Below are 15631 nucleotides of genomic sequence, written 5' to 3' on the forward strand. Positions count from 1 at the left end.
TCCCTGAAAAAATAATTACCCTATACTGTAGATTTTAATTGGTGCTTGAAACGTTAGGACACTCAACTTTAGGAAACAACCTTTTAAAATTCAATAAAACTCCCCAAAGTGTTAAGCCAACGAATAAGAATAAATTATTATAAAACTTGGCGTACAAATGTAACAAAGAGCCCAATGTCCCCTCCCTCCCTGAAACAAATTTTCTTTGTTTGAATAAAAAAAATTCAAATTATTCTAACTTATTATTTGCCCTTTGTATTGTATTTAAAGCCAAGACAGACAATAATAAAAAAACAAGGATGGCAAAATCCATAAGTAACGAAGTTCAAAAATTATAAATGGATATCAGGAAAGAATTTACTAAGCCTTTAAAATCACGCAACCTTTAAATCCCGAAAACTTACAAATCTAGGAATTGATCTAGCACCCCAAATAACAGAAAGATGAACAAAACATTGTATAGATTAGATGGGCATATGTCATAGGAATCTTGACTAAAAATTTCAGCTGTCTTTCTTGAACAGAAGCCGAGAAAATCTCGTTTCCCCCATAGCGTTACGGACTGACTGACTGACGGACAGACAAAGTGAATTGTAGAGTATCTTCGCTACAAACAAAAATTGTTAAATGAATTACAACATCAATGAAAAGCTTGATAAATTTCTAACATAAAAATGAACATAGACAAATATAGTGTAGGACAATTTTAATTCAATTCTAAGTTAACTATGAGATACATTCATGATCCATAAAGGGGCGGATAGAAGAACGGACAAACTTTTAAACCGGTTCCAATCCAGCGGATAATTATCGGATTCGAAGCCATACCGGAAAAAGCAGGGTTAAGTTTGAATAAGGGGGAGATTGGAAATTTGCGAATTATTTTGACACTTTAAATATCCTATAAAATATGCTGAGTTTTCATTTGATAAGTCTAATATTTAATTTTATCAGATCATGACGAAAATAAGAAGGAAGGTCTTTTTTAAAGATATGTTTAAGGATAATTTATGTTTACGAGGGGGGATGGATGCGCCCCCTTCCTTGGGGGGGAGGGGGGGATGTGTAACACCACCTTTCGTAACAGAGGCACTATAAAAAGAAAAAAAAGTTTTTGTCTAAAGCAACTAATCTCTAAAATAGCTTGAACAACATATCCTGCAGAAAATAACAAGGAAACCCTCAAAGACTCAACGATGCACCATTAGCACGCAGCGCACGTAAATGCGCGAATTAGAGCGATTTTACGCGCATTTTTTCTCTTTTGCTACACCCTCCATAGACATCATATGATTTCTGTAAGTAACCAATTCTAATTCTGCGCTAATTTAGGTTCAGCTAAAGGGATCTAAAGGGATAAGACAATTGCCGATAAATTTATGTATATCCCCAATGATGATACACAAAATTACCAATTTTGTTGATTATAATTATTGGTTGGACATTAAACTTAATGAACAACCAATATTAAATCAAAATTCAATAAAAGTCCCCAAAGTTATTAGGACAACGAATTAGAAAAACTTAGGGGACTAGTGTAATAAACAGCCCAATATCCCCTCCCTCCCTTTCTTTCTTCTTATTTTAGACATGCTCCCTAATCTAATACTTAATGAACATACATTATTTCTAGAAAGGATTATTAATTAGGTCACATTTAAATTACTTTCGTCTTAAAGACTTTAAAAGGTAAAAACATGATTACTGTTGAAACTTTTATTCACTATGGTATCTAAAGGGATAAGACAATCGCCGATAAATTGATGTACATCACCAAAGAGGATACACAAAATTACCCCTTCTGTAGATTAAGATTGGTGGTTGAAACATTTAAACACTCAATTTTATGCACCGACCGATTAAAGGTCCCCAAAGTTGTTCACTTGACACTTTAATTAGGACTTTTGGGTAATTCACACTTCAACCCTTAAAGATGGTGAGTTAAGGTTTCGTGATTTGTTTACTTTAAATGCAACCAAAGCACAGAATATGACGCTGTGTCGGCAATAACACAATCCTAAGGATCTTTTACTAGAGCTCGATCTTTAAATCGTTTATAGGTGATTTAAACCGGGGCGATTCATTTGGCGCACCATCAAATTATTAATATCAATCTTTGGTATTATCCTCTTAGAAATTTTTTTTTCACTATTGAAAATATGAGTACCCCCCCCCCCCCCCCCCCCAATAGCGAACTATGAAATCTGGCCGCAGCGCTCGGCTCCCTAGCCTGCCTAGCCGCAGCGCTCGGCCCCCTTGCCTGCCTAGCCGCAGCGCTCGGCCCCCTTGCCTGCCTAGCCGCAGCGCTCGGCTCCCTAGCCTAAAACCTAACCTAAAATAGTTGTTCGTCGGTAGTCGGGGGGGGGGGGGGGGGTACAAAATTGAAAAAAATTGAAAAAAAAATTTCTAAGAGGATAACGCCCAATCTTTAAATCGAATTTGCATGGGTGATTTGAATCGGGCAGTGGCGCGGGCCCGGCGCGCCAATGCCACTCACCGAGTGGCATTGGCGGTTTAAATCGGGGTGATTTATTTAATAAATAAATATTTTTTTTTAATTACTTTAATATTTTATTGCAAAACTATCGTGAAAACATTTTTATAGTTATTCTTAAAATAAATTATTTATTAATGTTTTATATAAAATACTATACTGACACGGTATTTTATATAAAATACCTTACTGACACTGCTTAAGTAATAAAGTTGTACTGGCGCGGATCGATATTCTAGTGAGTGCGCAAGCGATTTAACAACACCGCACCGAAAATCTTTTAAAAATCAGGTGCGCTGTGGCTTACCACCAGCGCGCCTACGGTTCACCTCTGAATCGCCCCGATTCAGCGCGGCATAAAAACGATTTAAAGATCAAGCTTAGGACTTTCAGTCAACCTAGCAAAGTTTTTCGTAGAGGGACAAAGTGTCTAAAAAATCAGCCATGTGATGGTCATAAAAATGAGGGATTATCTATCTATTTTCTAGGTGTTTTCTTTCCTACTTCTCCTCTCAAATCTCTCATTTTTATGATGTCACATGGCTGATTTATAAGAAACTTGTTCCGCTGCAGGACCCCCCCTTGCATACCTAATTTAGGGTGCTGCAGCTAAGGCTCCCCTCCCCTACTCTTAATACGAATCTCTAACGCTTGAAAGAGCAGCAGTAGCTACAAATGTTTACATCTTTAGTATTAATGCGGTCTGGGGACTCGAACCCGACACCTTCCCAACAGTTGAGCCGACGTTAAACCACTAGCCCATAATTGCGGGTTAAAAGCAATCAATTATATATTCCCTTTATGCCTGGCCTTAACCCTAAATTCGGCAACATATGAAATATATTGCCGATGTTAGCGAAAATTTTCATAGTACGTGATTATGTTCATAAGACCGGCCTTATAGGGATCGAGATATAGCTATTGTTAACTAATTTAAACTAGTGTTGTGACTCTAGACAGGAATCTAAAGGGATAAGACAATGGCCGATAAATTAATGTACATCCCAATGATTATACCCAAATTATCCCTTCTGTAGATTACAATTAATTGTTGAAACGTTTGGACACTCAACTAAATAAACCAACCAATAAGATTCAATAAAAGTCGCCAAGGTTGTTAAGCCAACGAATAATAATCTTTTCCTATAAGACTAGTGTAATAAACAATTCAATGTCCCCACCCTCTCTGGCCTTCAGGACATCTTTCCTTTAAAGAGAAAAATAGCTAAGAACTTGCCATTACTCATGAAATTGGCAGCTCAACGGACATTCAGAAATCTCACTGTTTTATAGAATACTAGCGGCTTCGCCCCTAGCCTCTAGGGGCTTTGCCCCAAGAGATGGTAAAAAAAGTGTGGAAACCTTCCACAAAGGTTACAAAAAAAAAAAAAATGCAGCCTGCGGCAGCCTGTAGCAGAGCAAAATAAAAAATAAGGGGGGGATTTTTTTTTGTTTTTGGGGGGGTTAGGGGTGTCCCATCCCCCACGAAAATAGCTTAAAACCACCACAGGACCAATAGGTATATACCCTCAAGAGTAGAATCCGATCGGTTCAGTGGTTACCGAGATCTTAAGCTTCAGACGGACAGACAGACGGACAGACATCGTTCTACTTTATAGATGATGTGATCTGGAATTAGAACCTTTTCACCTCTCCGTAAGTTTGGTTTGTTTTGTTTGTCCGTCAAGGTCTCACAAACCGCTAAATCAAATGAATTGTTTAGTTTACAAAAGCATCATATTAATATCAGGTTTGTTTTGTGCTTCTAAAAGTTAAAATTAAGCCTTTGTCTGGTTTTAAGCTATTTCTCTTTCCTATTGAATTGAGAGCCCCAAGATGCTAAAGGAGAAGTCGCTAGCTTTATTTATCATAATAATTATCTCAGTTTCTGCTATAATAACACATTGACATTAAGGGGAATAATTGTAAAATATTTCAGTTCTAGGGTTAACCTCAAGCATTGCGGTCAGCCTCCTGTAATTGCCCATACACAGATATATAGAAACGGAAGGTATTATATATGTTTATTTACACAATAAAGTTAACATATCTACGTAGTGAAGCTTTTCTATAATTAGGGTTTGTCCGTCCGTCCGAGACGGATAGCTTTTTTCGTTAGTTTAGGCATGTTAGAATTGTGCTATCGATTTCAAACTTTGCATGGTGATTCCTGTAGTTAGGTACGATTCCGAAAGCGTAGCAACTCTATAATTATTACCAGGATGTACGTACGTCCATTTTAAACAAATTTTTAACAACTAATTTTTATTTGATATAATTATCCGATTGATCTAATTTTTGGAGTACTTATTACTTATTACAATAAGGTACAATATTATAAGCGAAGCATCTCTATAATTAAATCCTAAAAACTTAAGTATTTCCCTAAACATTATCTTGTATCAAGAAGTTTTTCAACACATTTACTCACAATTTTGCTTTGACTCTTATTCATTTGTATTCTGATTATTCAGTTCTGACACTATATAAGTGTTAATGTCCGTTTGTCCTATGGGTTCAAAGCTTTGCTTTTATGGATGTTGTCATCCTTGTTATTACAATTTCAAGTTTAATTTCTTGACATTTATTATTATTACAAATATTTCAACCAAAATTGAATTATCTAGGAAAGGTTAAATAGAAATACTTGGTCTTTTCTTCAATTAAAAAAAATTCATAAAATTTATATAAGATAAAATATTCATTAGTATTTTTCCACTGGGCTATGTGTCCAAAGTGGGAGGAGTTCGTTACCCCCTCAAAATAATCTAATTCGTGTATCATAAATATTATACTTCTTTGATAAATATGGTTAAAAGAATTATCATTTTAGAAAATGGAGATTGAACAACAAGTTGAACAAAATTCTAATAATAATGGTAAACATTTTTTTAAATATTAAAATTTACTTACATCTATAAAAGGTTTTTTTTAATGTTTAATAATCTAATCATAAAATAAAATTTTCAGGTAAAATTATTGAAAGTGAAGAAAGTGGCCAAGGACTGGCAGATCGTTTTCTACAACAGGTAAAGAACACAGTAGTCTAAAAAGTAAAAGCTTTTTATAATGCCAAAAAATGACGTCATACTAGCCTACCATTGCAATTGGTCAATCAAAATGTATACTATTACTGCCCTGCCATTGGTAATTTAGTCTGAGTGTTAGCCAATTATTGGTCATTTGTATTGTATGAAAACATTTTTTTAGGCAATATAAAAGAGCTTCTAAAAAGTATAACATAACCACAGGATGCTAACGCACAACACATTTTTTTGTTAAGTTAGTTTCAACCATTAAAAGATGCATTAAAAGATATGCCATATATTAGAGAGAGAGAGAATGAGCTGTTTATTATACTAGTCCCTAAAGATTTTCAATAGCTTTTCTTATTCGTTGTCTTAACACTATTAGGGACTTTTACTGAATTTTGTTAAGTGTTTAAACGTTTCAACCACTGATTATAATCTACGGAAGGTATAATTTTGTTTGTCATCATTGGGGATGTACATTAATTCATCGGCCATTGTCTTATCTCTTTAGATCCCTGTGGAATCTAAGGTTTATAATAGTTTATTCAGCCTCAGATTTATTTCAGGAATCTGAGGGTTTGACTAAGTTGAAAGATGCTGAGAGAATGGACTTTCAACAGGAAGGGGACAGGTGGAGTAATCATTTGATTTGTAGAGAAATTAGAGTTCCAACCTTTTAATCCTTATAAGAAAGCAAAAGAATGCTTGTCTGTCTGTACTAAAATGGCTCTTTTATAACTAGGGGCGGGTTGTAATTATTTTAAAAGATGGTACCTAAATCCTCCCTTGAGAAATCATTCATAAAAATATAACCTCCCTTATCCGCCCAAAATTTTTTTTAACTTTTATTTAAACTAAGATTTTAGAATTAGGGGGTCAGGAAGCAGCGTTGCGGAGCCGTTTGATTTTGGTGCAGCTCCGGTTCCGGATTTGGCTCCGGCTCCTACCTAAAATCAAGAAAAACTTGACATATTTTTTCCCCACGTCTATTTGTGACTTTTGAAGGTTTTAAAAGTTCAATTTTCGATAAAATTGGACTTAAAACTTAATATGGGTTTTTGCACATGACAAAACAGAGTTACCAAAATATAATTCATAAAAAATCTCTTTATTTATCTAGTCTGGAACGGGAGCCGTTTTTAACGAAAATTACGGCTCAAGCAAAATATGGCTCCTGGCTCCGGCTACGCAACACTGCCAGGAGGCCTCTTAGGGCTAGTTACTATGGTATATGACTTTATTGATATATCAGAACTTCCTTAAAATTATTAAAATATTACTGATTTTCAGTTTTAAAAAGTGATATTTATTTTTAGAGTTGAAGAGGGTGAGCCAGAAGGATTAGGCCTGTGTCCAAGATGTTCTGAAAGTGTTTACCTGGCAGAATCCAGGCTGGGGGCTAATGGAACAAGGTTCCATGTTGCCTGCTACACTTGCAAAGTATGCAACAAGTAAGTTGATTAAAACCAGTTCCCAGCCATACTAAAAATCATGTATCGCATTGTATATTACGAAAATTTTCTACGAATAGTAAAATAATGGGGGCTAATAGAACAAGGTTCTATGTTGCCTGCTACACTTGCAAAGTTTGCAACAAGTAAGTAGATTGGAACAGTTCCAAGCCATACTAAAAATCATGTATCGTATTATAGTATAGAATATTTTCTACGAATAGTTAAATAATTGGGGCTTATGGAACAAGGTTCCATGTTGCCTGCTACACTTGCAAAGTATGCAACAAGTAAGTTGATTAGAACCAGTTTCAGCCATACTAAAAAAAATCATGTATCGTATTGTATTATAGAATATTTTGCACAAATATTAAAATAATGGGAGCTAATAAAACAAGGTTCCTCTTTTTATCTAAAGTCCGTAAATTTATTGATATGTTATATTTTATGTAAAACTTATTACTTGGACTTGTAAAGAAACTGTTTCAGTATCTAAAAGGTCTGTTTTGTAATAATTTTTATATCTTTATATCTTTTTAGATGTCTTGACTCTATGAATGTATCAGACGGGCCTGATGGAGAAATATACTGTGAACCTTGCCATAAATCTAAGTAAGTATGGTCTTAAAATTCATGTTAACAGTCTATTAATTGACAAGTCTTTATTTTGAGTTATGAGCTGAACTACAACAAGCCTGTTTGTGTTTGTGATTTTTTGTTATCTTTCTAATGTAAAACTACTGATGACTTAAAATCTTTTTTTGAGAGTAGATATAAAAGGATTAAAAAGATAATCTAATTAATATTTGTAAGCTTTCAGTGGTTATTAAAAGTGTGATATCCTTCTTCAGATATTTTTTAATTGATTTTTCCGTATTTGTTCGAAACCGAATAATATCCGGTTGATTAGAACTTGTTCTAGGCCTTACTAAAAAAACTATGTCTAGGATGCGAGAAATAACTATTCTCTAACTTGCCTTATAACCCTTTAATATTAAGGTTTTATAATCAAACGCCTCATGCAGTTCAGACCGATGCCATCCTGGTGGAGGAAACTGATCCAAACATGTGCATCAACTGCCATGGCAAAGTTTTTGAGGTAAGGTAACCTTAGTCCCTTTAACCTGAAAATATTGTGTTGTCAAAGATTTCTGTGAACTATAAATATGAGATATTTGAAGAATAGCATGGTTTTTACAAAATGTTATTACCAGAGCTTTTTTTGCCTGAATCTTAAGTTCACAATACCTGCAAGATTAAGCTTTACACACAAATTCCTATTGCATACTCACTCAATCAATTAACCCAAGGCTGTTTATTACACAATTCCCCAAAGTTTTTCAATATCGTTTTCTTATTAGTTAGCTTAAAAATTTTGGGAACTTGAATTTTACTTGGTTGCTTTAATTAGTTGAGGGCCCAAAAGTTTCAACCACCAATTGTAATTTATAGAAAGGGTATCATCATTGGGGATGTATAATGTATATCAACTTATTGAACAATTGTCTCAGTCACTTACTCATATTTCTTGTTTAGTTGGAGAAGGTGAAAACAATTGGTGGAGTGTACCAAAAGGCTTGTCTGTGTTGTGTTACAGAAGAATAATATTTCTTATTTAGTTGGAGAAGGTGAAAACAAATGGTGGAGTGTACCACAAGGCTTGTCTGCGTTGTGTTACAGAAGAATAATATTTCTTATTTAGTTGGAGAAGGTGAAAACAAATGGTGGAGTGTACCACAAGGCTTGTCTGGGTTGTGTTACAGAAGAATGATATTTCTTATGTAGTTGGAGAAGGTGAAAACAAATGGTGGAGTGTACCACAAGGCTTGTCTGTGTTGTGTTACAGAGGAATAATATTTCTTATTTAGTTGGAGAAGGTGAAAACAAATAGTGGAGTGTACCACAAGGCTTGTCTGTGTTGTGTTACAGAGGAATAATATTTCTTATTTAGTTGGAGAAGGTGAAAACAAATGGTGGAGTGTACCACAAGGCTTGTTTGCGTTGTGTTACAGAAGAATAATATTTCTTAGTTATTTGGAGAAGGTGAAAACAAATTCTGGAGTGTACCACAAGGCTTGTCTGAGTTGTATTACAGAAGAATAATATTTCTTATTTAGTTGGAGAAGGTGAAAACAAATGGTGGAGTGTACCACAAGGCTTGTCTGCGTTGTGTTACAGAGGAAAAATATTTCTTATTTAGTTGGAGAAGGTAAAAACAAATGGTGGAGTGTACCACAAGGCTTGTCTTCGTTGTGTTACAGAAGAACAATATTTCTTATTTAGTTGGAGAAGGTAAAAACAAATGGTGGAGTGTACCACAAGGCTTGTCTGTGTTGTATTACAGAAGAATAATATTTCTTATTTAGTTGGAGAAGGTGAAAACTAATGGTGGAGTGTACCACAAGGCTTGTCTGCGTTGTGTTACAGTTAGGGAGTTGAATCCATTTTTATAGAAGCAGAAATATAATCTATGATTATGGTTTGGACCCTCTAAAACTGTAATCTACCTTTCCACTTTCCCCTCTCTTGGTGAAGATATCTTCAACGCCGATACGATTTTTGAAATGTAAGATTCTACTTTCCCCTCTCTTGGTGAAGATATCTTCAACGCCGATACGATTTTTGAAATGTAAGATTCCACTTTCCCCTCTCTTGGTGAAGATATCTTCAACGCCGATACGATTTTTGAAATTTAAGATTCCACTTTTGCCTCTCTTGGTGAAGATATCTTCAACAAGAGAGACAAAAGTGGAATCTTATATTTCAAAAATCGTATCGGCGTTGAAGATATCTTCACCAAGAGAGGGGAAAGTGGAAGGGTAGATTACAGTTTTAGAGGGTCCAAACCATAATCATAGATTATATTTCTGCTTCTATAAAAATGGATTCAACTCCCTAACTGTGTTACAGAGGAATAATAATTCTTATTTAGTTGGAGAAGGTGAAAACAAATGGTGGAGTGTACCACAAGGCTTGTCTGCGTTGTGTTACAGAGGAATGTCAGAAACATTTAGATTCAACAAACTTCTTTGATTCAAGCAATGGTAACTATTGTTATTATCTTTGACTACTCACTGAGGCATTAAAGCTTTTTCATTTGGGGAAGGTGGTAATTACCCCTTTACCCCCACCCCCATTGGATGTACTTGACTGCGCTATAAATATTTATGTTTGTACAACATCTGAAAATCCACAAAAGATTGTTTATAAAATAAACTCTGAATCTTTCATTACAAAAATATAAATGTATGGATGAAATAATCGAAATACCTCATGAAAGAGTAACATACAATAGTTTTTACTCCATTTTAATAATTTACAACCCACAATAGCTAATGAAAGAACAACTGAACATACTTATTATTAAAGAAAAATTGGGGAGGGAACTTATTGTAACTTGACTAGGTCATAAAATGCTCTTTAAAGTTTCATTCTTTGAATTTCGAAGATGGCTGCAAAAATGGACCAAGCTCAAACATATATATTGATTGTTTTGTTTTAGCAGCAAATTATAGATTTGAAAATTTAAAGCTATTTTATCGTATTTAACATAATTATTTTGTATTTAGGTAAAATTTACTGTGAGGTTTGCTACAAGAAAGTGAATGATATCCACAAGAATGAATTTGTAAAGGCTCTGACACCCAACAGGTAACTAGTTACAACTAAGAACAAAGCAGCAATAAAAACAGTATAAGTTAGTTGCACGGTTATCTCTGAAGAACACTATAAAGACCTCAGAGTTTAGGGACACAGCTAGAATTACACCAGTCAATAACTTATCAAACAACAGGGTAAAGTTTTAGTGCTTCTAAATGAGGATATGTCAATTCTTTTGACGGGAGATTTTTTGATAATTAAAAATTATAAATAGCACAATTTTTCAGGGAATGTTCTCCAAATCCAAGTGCTGGTTACCATCCCTCTCACAAGTAAGATTATTTCTTGTTATGCAGCAAAGATATTAACTTAAGCTTTCATGTCTATCTGTAATGCCATTATTTGTTTGTTTTTCTTTCATGTATAAATACACTAGCAGCTACGCCCCTAGAGGCCTCTAGTGGCACTATAAATGTTTGGTGTTTTTAAAAATTTTAAATAATACAATACCTTGCAATGTTGCGAAGGAGTCTCTATCAAATTTCTACAATACTTTGCAATGTTACAAAGGAGTCTCTATTCAAGAAAAAAAATTTCGATTTATTGTGATTTCTCTTGGGAGGGTGGTGGTACCCTCCCACAAAATAGTAATAAACCTTCCCGGGAATTATGAGAAGCTACCCTGTTAAGGAGATCCCGATCGGTACAGCAGTTAGCAAGATCCTTTGGTACAAACACACAGACAAACATCCTGTTACTTTTGTATAAGGATTGTTTAACACTGTTAGTTAACCATTTATTCCAAATGGAGTGTCTTAAAGATATTATGGCAGATACTTTTGCACCCAATAATGATCTCATTTGTAAGAAAAATAATTTTAAACACTCTTAGGTGGTGTCATTGGAATATGTTTATGAACCCCATGATGTACTTGTGAATATAAAACACTATTACTTACTTCTAGGTGTCCCAGATGTAGTGGTTAGGTGTATGCTCCGGGGAAGGTTCATGTTGGCATGAAATACTAATATTTTACTCCTAGGTGTCTCAGGTGTAGTGGGAAGGTTTATGTACCCAAGAAGGTGCATATTTTTACGAAATACTAATATTTTACTCCTAGGTGTCCCAGGTGTAATTGGGAGGTGTATGCACCCAAGAAGGTGCATGTTGGCATGAAACACTATTATTTTACTCCTAGGTGTCTCAGTTGTAGTGGTAAAGTTTATGTACCCAAGAAGGTGCATGTTTTTACGAAATACTAATATTTTACTCCTAGGTGTCACAGGTGTAATGGGGAGGTGTATGCACCCAAGAAGGTGCATGTTGGCATGAAACACTATTATTTTACTCCTAGGTGTCTCAGTTGTAGTGGTAAAGTTTATGTACCCAAGAAGGTGCATGTTTTTACGAAATACTAATAATTTGCTCCTAGGTGTCCCAGGTGTAGTGGGGAGGTGTATGCACCCGAGAAGGTGCATGTTGGCATGAAACACTATTATTTTACTCCTAGGTGTCCCAGATGTAGTGGGGAGGTGTATGCACCCGAGAAGGTGCATGTTGGTATGAAACAGTGGCACAAAGCCTGTTTAGTTTGTGAAATTTGTTCTGCAATTCTTGATGCTGCACATATAAATGAGGTGAATATTTTATAATTGAGCTACTCTATATCAACTTTGGAGTGCATTTGTTCTATTTTTTAAACAAGTCAGAAATATATAAATGGGTTCTTATATAAAACAATTTTTTGGCCCAGGCGTTTCCACTAAATTCTAACAATACACTTAAATTTGAAGCAATATAATTTATGAAAAGAAACATTTTACACGGAGCACTAGAAAGATTAGCATTAACATTATTGAATGTATTAATTGGAGGATTTTTTTCTCAATATTTTTCAGTTTGAAGATTTTTTTCTCTCAACTTTTTTGAAAACATTAAAACATATATTAATATATTTTAGACTGGAAATGGTGAGCAAGTGTACTGCCCCAAGTGTTACAAGAACTCAGTCAAATATCCCCTCCTTTTCCCACCATCTCAATAAACAGGGTTTCAATACAAAGAGGGAGGGGACATAAGGCTGTTTATTACACTAGTCCCCAAACGATTTCTTATTCATTGACTTAAGAACTTAAGGAACTTTATTGAATTTTATTAAGTAGGTTCATTAAATTGAGTGTCTAAAAGTTTGAACCACTAATTATAATCTACAGAATGGGTAATTTTGGGTGTCATTATTGTGGAAGTACTTCAATTTATCAGCCATTGTCTTATCCCTTTATATCCCTGGTATCAATATGATTTAACAAACTAATTATTTATTCTATTTATGAGATTATTTATTATGTAGTCATTATTATGCACCATTATTTACAATTATTTAAATAAACCATTGATATTTATTGTTTGTTTTTAAAATTGAAGCTTTTCTATAATTCTGTTCGTCCGTCCATACATCACAGACAGTTAGATCTTTTCGTAAATTTAAACAGGTTAGAATTGTCATATCGATTCCAAACTTTTCATGATGATTCCTGTAGTAGTTAGGTACGTTCTAGGTACGGACGTATAGAACCTAATAATAGACGAGCTTTACTTTTTAGAAGAATGGATAAATATTATTAAACAATTTTAGATGATTTTTGTGAGACAATGAAAATTGAGTGGTCTGTCATATTTGATCTCAAAAACGGCTGTTTACCGTACTGCTTGGGCAGGCTTTAGGCTATTTGGATATATAATACATTTTTAGACTTATAGAGGTTGCATGAATATTAAAAAAAATAATAGTTATTTATCGCATCGAATTATAATATTTTTCTGCGGATGGTAAAATGAATAATCAGATTTATAAACCTTTCTTGTGCGAACATACACTGAGCTGCCAGCAATTCAGCAGCAACCAATTTTAAAAGTTATTCTATGCTAAAATAACAGGATGTCTCTATATCTGTTTAAAAATGTTCTTACTGCTGCTATATCAGGTTTGTGACATATTCGGAGAAATGCCTTGCATTTAGCTAACTAGAGCAATATTTACCTAATTGTCCTTATGTCTAAAGTAGTAATTTTTTTGTCTGTAGCTCAAGACACTGTTCCGATTTAGTTCTCAATTTTAGGGAAGCTTTATATAGGTCCTTATGTGTCTTTGGATTATTTGTCATCCCTATCCCTTTCCTTTCCTAGATGATAGGGCGCAATTTTTATCCTTATAATAAAGTAACAGGGTGTTTGTTTGTCTGTACCAAAGGATCTCGCTAACCGCTGAACCGAGCAGGTTTTCCAAAACAGGATAGCTCCCATAGATCCCGGGAAGGTTTTGGAGAGGGTACCACAACACTCCCAAGAGCAATACAAAAATCGAAACAAATTTAAATATTTGAGAGACTTTAACATAAAGAGGTAATGCAGACACTTGAACAAAAAAAACATTTAAAGTGCCACTAAAGGCCTCTAGGGGCGTAGCCGCTAGTATTCTATAATGTAGTATGGTTTTTATTGTCTGTAGCCTAAGATTTAAATTCAACACTGAACCAATTGAGTTCACTCTTCACAGGATGGTTTTAACCTATTTGTTTTGTTTTTTAAATTAACATCTTGGGATGGTGTTACTGTTAAGCTATTTTTCTGCTTTCCCTCTCCTTTATAGAGCTCCTAGATGCAAGGGTCGCAACCGCTATCCTATAAAATAAAGTAGTAAGATTTTTTATTATTTGTAGATAGGACAATTCTCATATTTTACGGACAAACGCACAGGCAGACAGACCCAAATTATGGAAAAGCTTCGCTTATTATGCTTACTTGCATAACAAGAATGACAACATCTATATAAGCAAAGCACTGAAACGGTAGGACAAACGAACATTAACACTTGTAGAGTGCCAGATTTGAAAAATTAGAATATAAATGTAAAAATGTCGAATCAAAATTGTAAGTAAATTTGTTTAAAAACTGATAAAAATTTGTTTATTAAAATTGACGTATGGACATTCTGGTAACGATTGAAGAGTTGCTACGGTTTCTAATTCGTACCTAACTACTACTGGAATCACCATGCAAAGTTTGAAATCGATAGGACAATTCTAACATGCCTAAATTAACGAAAAAAGCTATCCGGTCCAGACGTACGTACGGACCGACCCTAATTATGGAAAAGCTTCGCTTTTTAAACTATTGTTATTTTATATTGTTGATTACAATACTAGCTGCTGTGCCCATAGCCTATAGTAGAGGGCCGCGGAGGTTAGGAAAATAGCATAAAACAAACCAAAGACATTCATAAAGAATCCTTGAAAAGTATAACAAATTTGGAACAGCATTTCCAGTGATTTTTAGCTTCAGACAATAAAGCTTAGTTATTTATATTCTAGGACTAGCGGTTTCGAATCTAGCATCTAAGGTGTCTGTATTCTACTGGATAAAAATGGGCAGAAAAATGGCATAAAATCATTCAAATGGAATTAATATAAATATAAGATATCCTAAAACCATCCCAGGAACTATATGAAGCTTCCCTATTTAATCTCAATTGATTTAGTAGTTATTGAAATCTTAAGCTTATGACAAAAAAACTTACTACCTACTGTATATGAAATTTAAAGATTTTATACCTTTATTCTTAAATCTACAAGATAAATTATAGAGTAAATACATCAACAATTAAATAAAAAGACTGAAAATAATCATTATTTATTATACTAAATTAAAGGTATTTATACATTATTGTTAACAATATGGCATAATAATATTTTCTTGGAAATAGGAGGAGTAAAAAAAACACTACACTATGTGCTTTTTTTATTGATTTGAAAGTTCAGTGTTTGTTACAGGTATGTGTTCATGTAGATTATCATCCTCAATTAGATATAGAGCTCCTTTAAAACTGAATGTTTCTATTTTGCCATCATGTACAACTATAACAAACTTTGGTTGAGATAACATGATTACATCTCTACAAAATGCATCATATTTATTACTTATCTCCTTACTCCTCTCAACTATAATACTGGCCTCCTCATCTGAACATTTTAGTGAATACTTTTTCCCCCAAGCT

The 15631-nt window shown here is 34.2% G+C and overlaps 1 protein-coding gene across 2 annotated transcripts; it reads left to right on the plus strand.

The window, feature by feature from the left end:
* The first annotated feature begins 5306 nt into the window (after positions 1-5306).
* LOC145321603 (muscle LIM protein Mlp84B-like) lies at positions 5307-12980 on the plus strand. 2 transcript variants are annotated; one of them, XM_080163046.1, is made up of 12 exons: positions 5307-5373; positions 5465-5523; positions 6093-6157; positions 6843-6977; positions 7518-7589; positions 7977-8076; positions 9910-10021; positions 10547-10628; positions 10865-10909; positions 12011-12032; positions 12111-12215; positions 12539-12980. In XM_080163046.1, exons 1-12 carry the CDS (start codon positions 5331-5333, stop codon positions 12620-12622), a joined length of 924 nt encoding a protein of 307 aa, XP_080019172.1. In that variant the 5' UTR covers positions 5307-5330; the 3' UTR covers positions 12623-12980. The 2 variants fall into 2 exon arrangements, with proteins under 2 accessions (XP_080019172.1, XP_080019171.1); XM_080163045.1 differs by having other exon boundaries at positions 12011-12215.
* Positions 12981-15631: the final 2651 nt, after the last annotated feature.

Source organism: Acartia tonsa, chromosome 6 (genome assembly GCF_053477335.1).
Source record: "Acartia tonsa isolate MP-2025a chromosome 6, ASM5347733v1, whole genome shotgun sequence".
NCBI lineage: Eukaryota > Metazoa > Arthropoda > Copepoda > Calanoida > Acartiidae > Acartia > Acartia tonsa.

Coding starts and splice junctions, on each gene's coding strand:
- LOC145321603 (XM_080163045.1), top strand. CDS start 5,331: ATGGAGATTGAACAACAAGTTGAACAAAATTCTAATAATAATG. Junction 6,158..6,842: donor TTTCAACAGGAAGGGGACAG/GTGGAGTAATCA, acceptor ATTTATTTTTAG/AGTTGAAGAGGGTGAGCCAG. Junction 7,590..7,976: donor GAACCTTGCCATAAATCTAA/GTAAGTATGGTC, acceptor TTTAATATTAAG/GTTTTATAATCAAACGCCTC.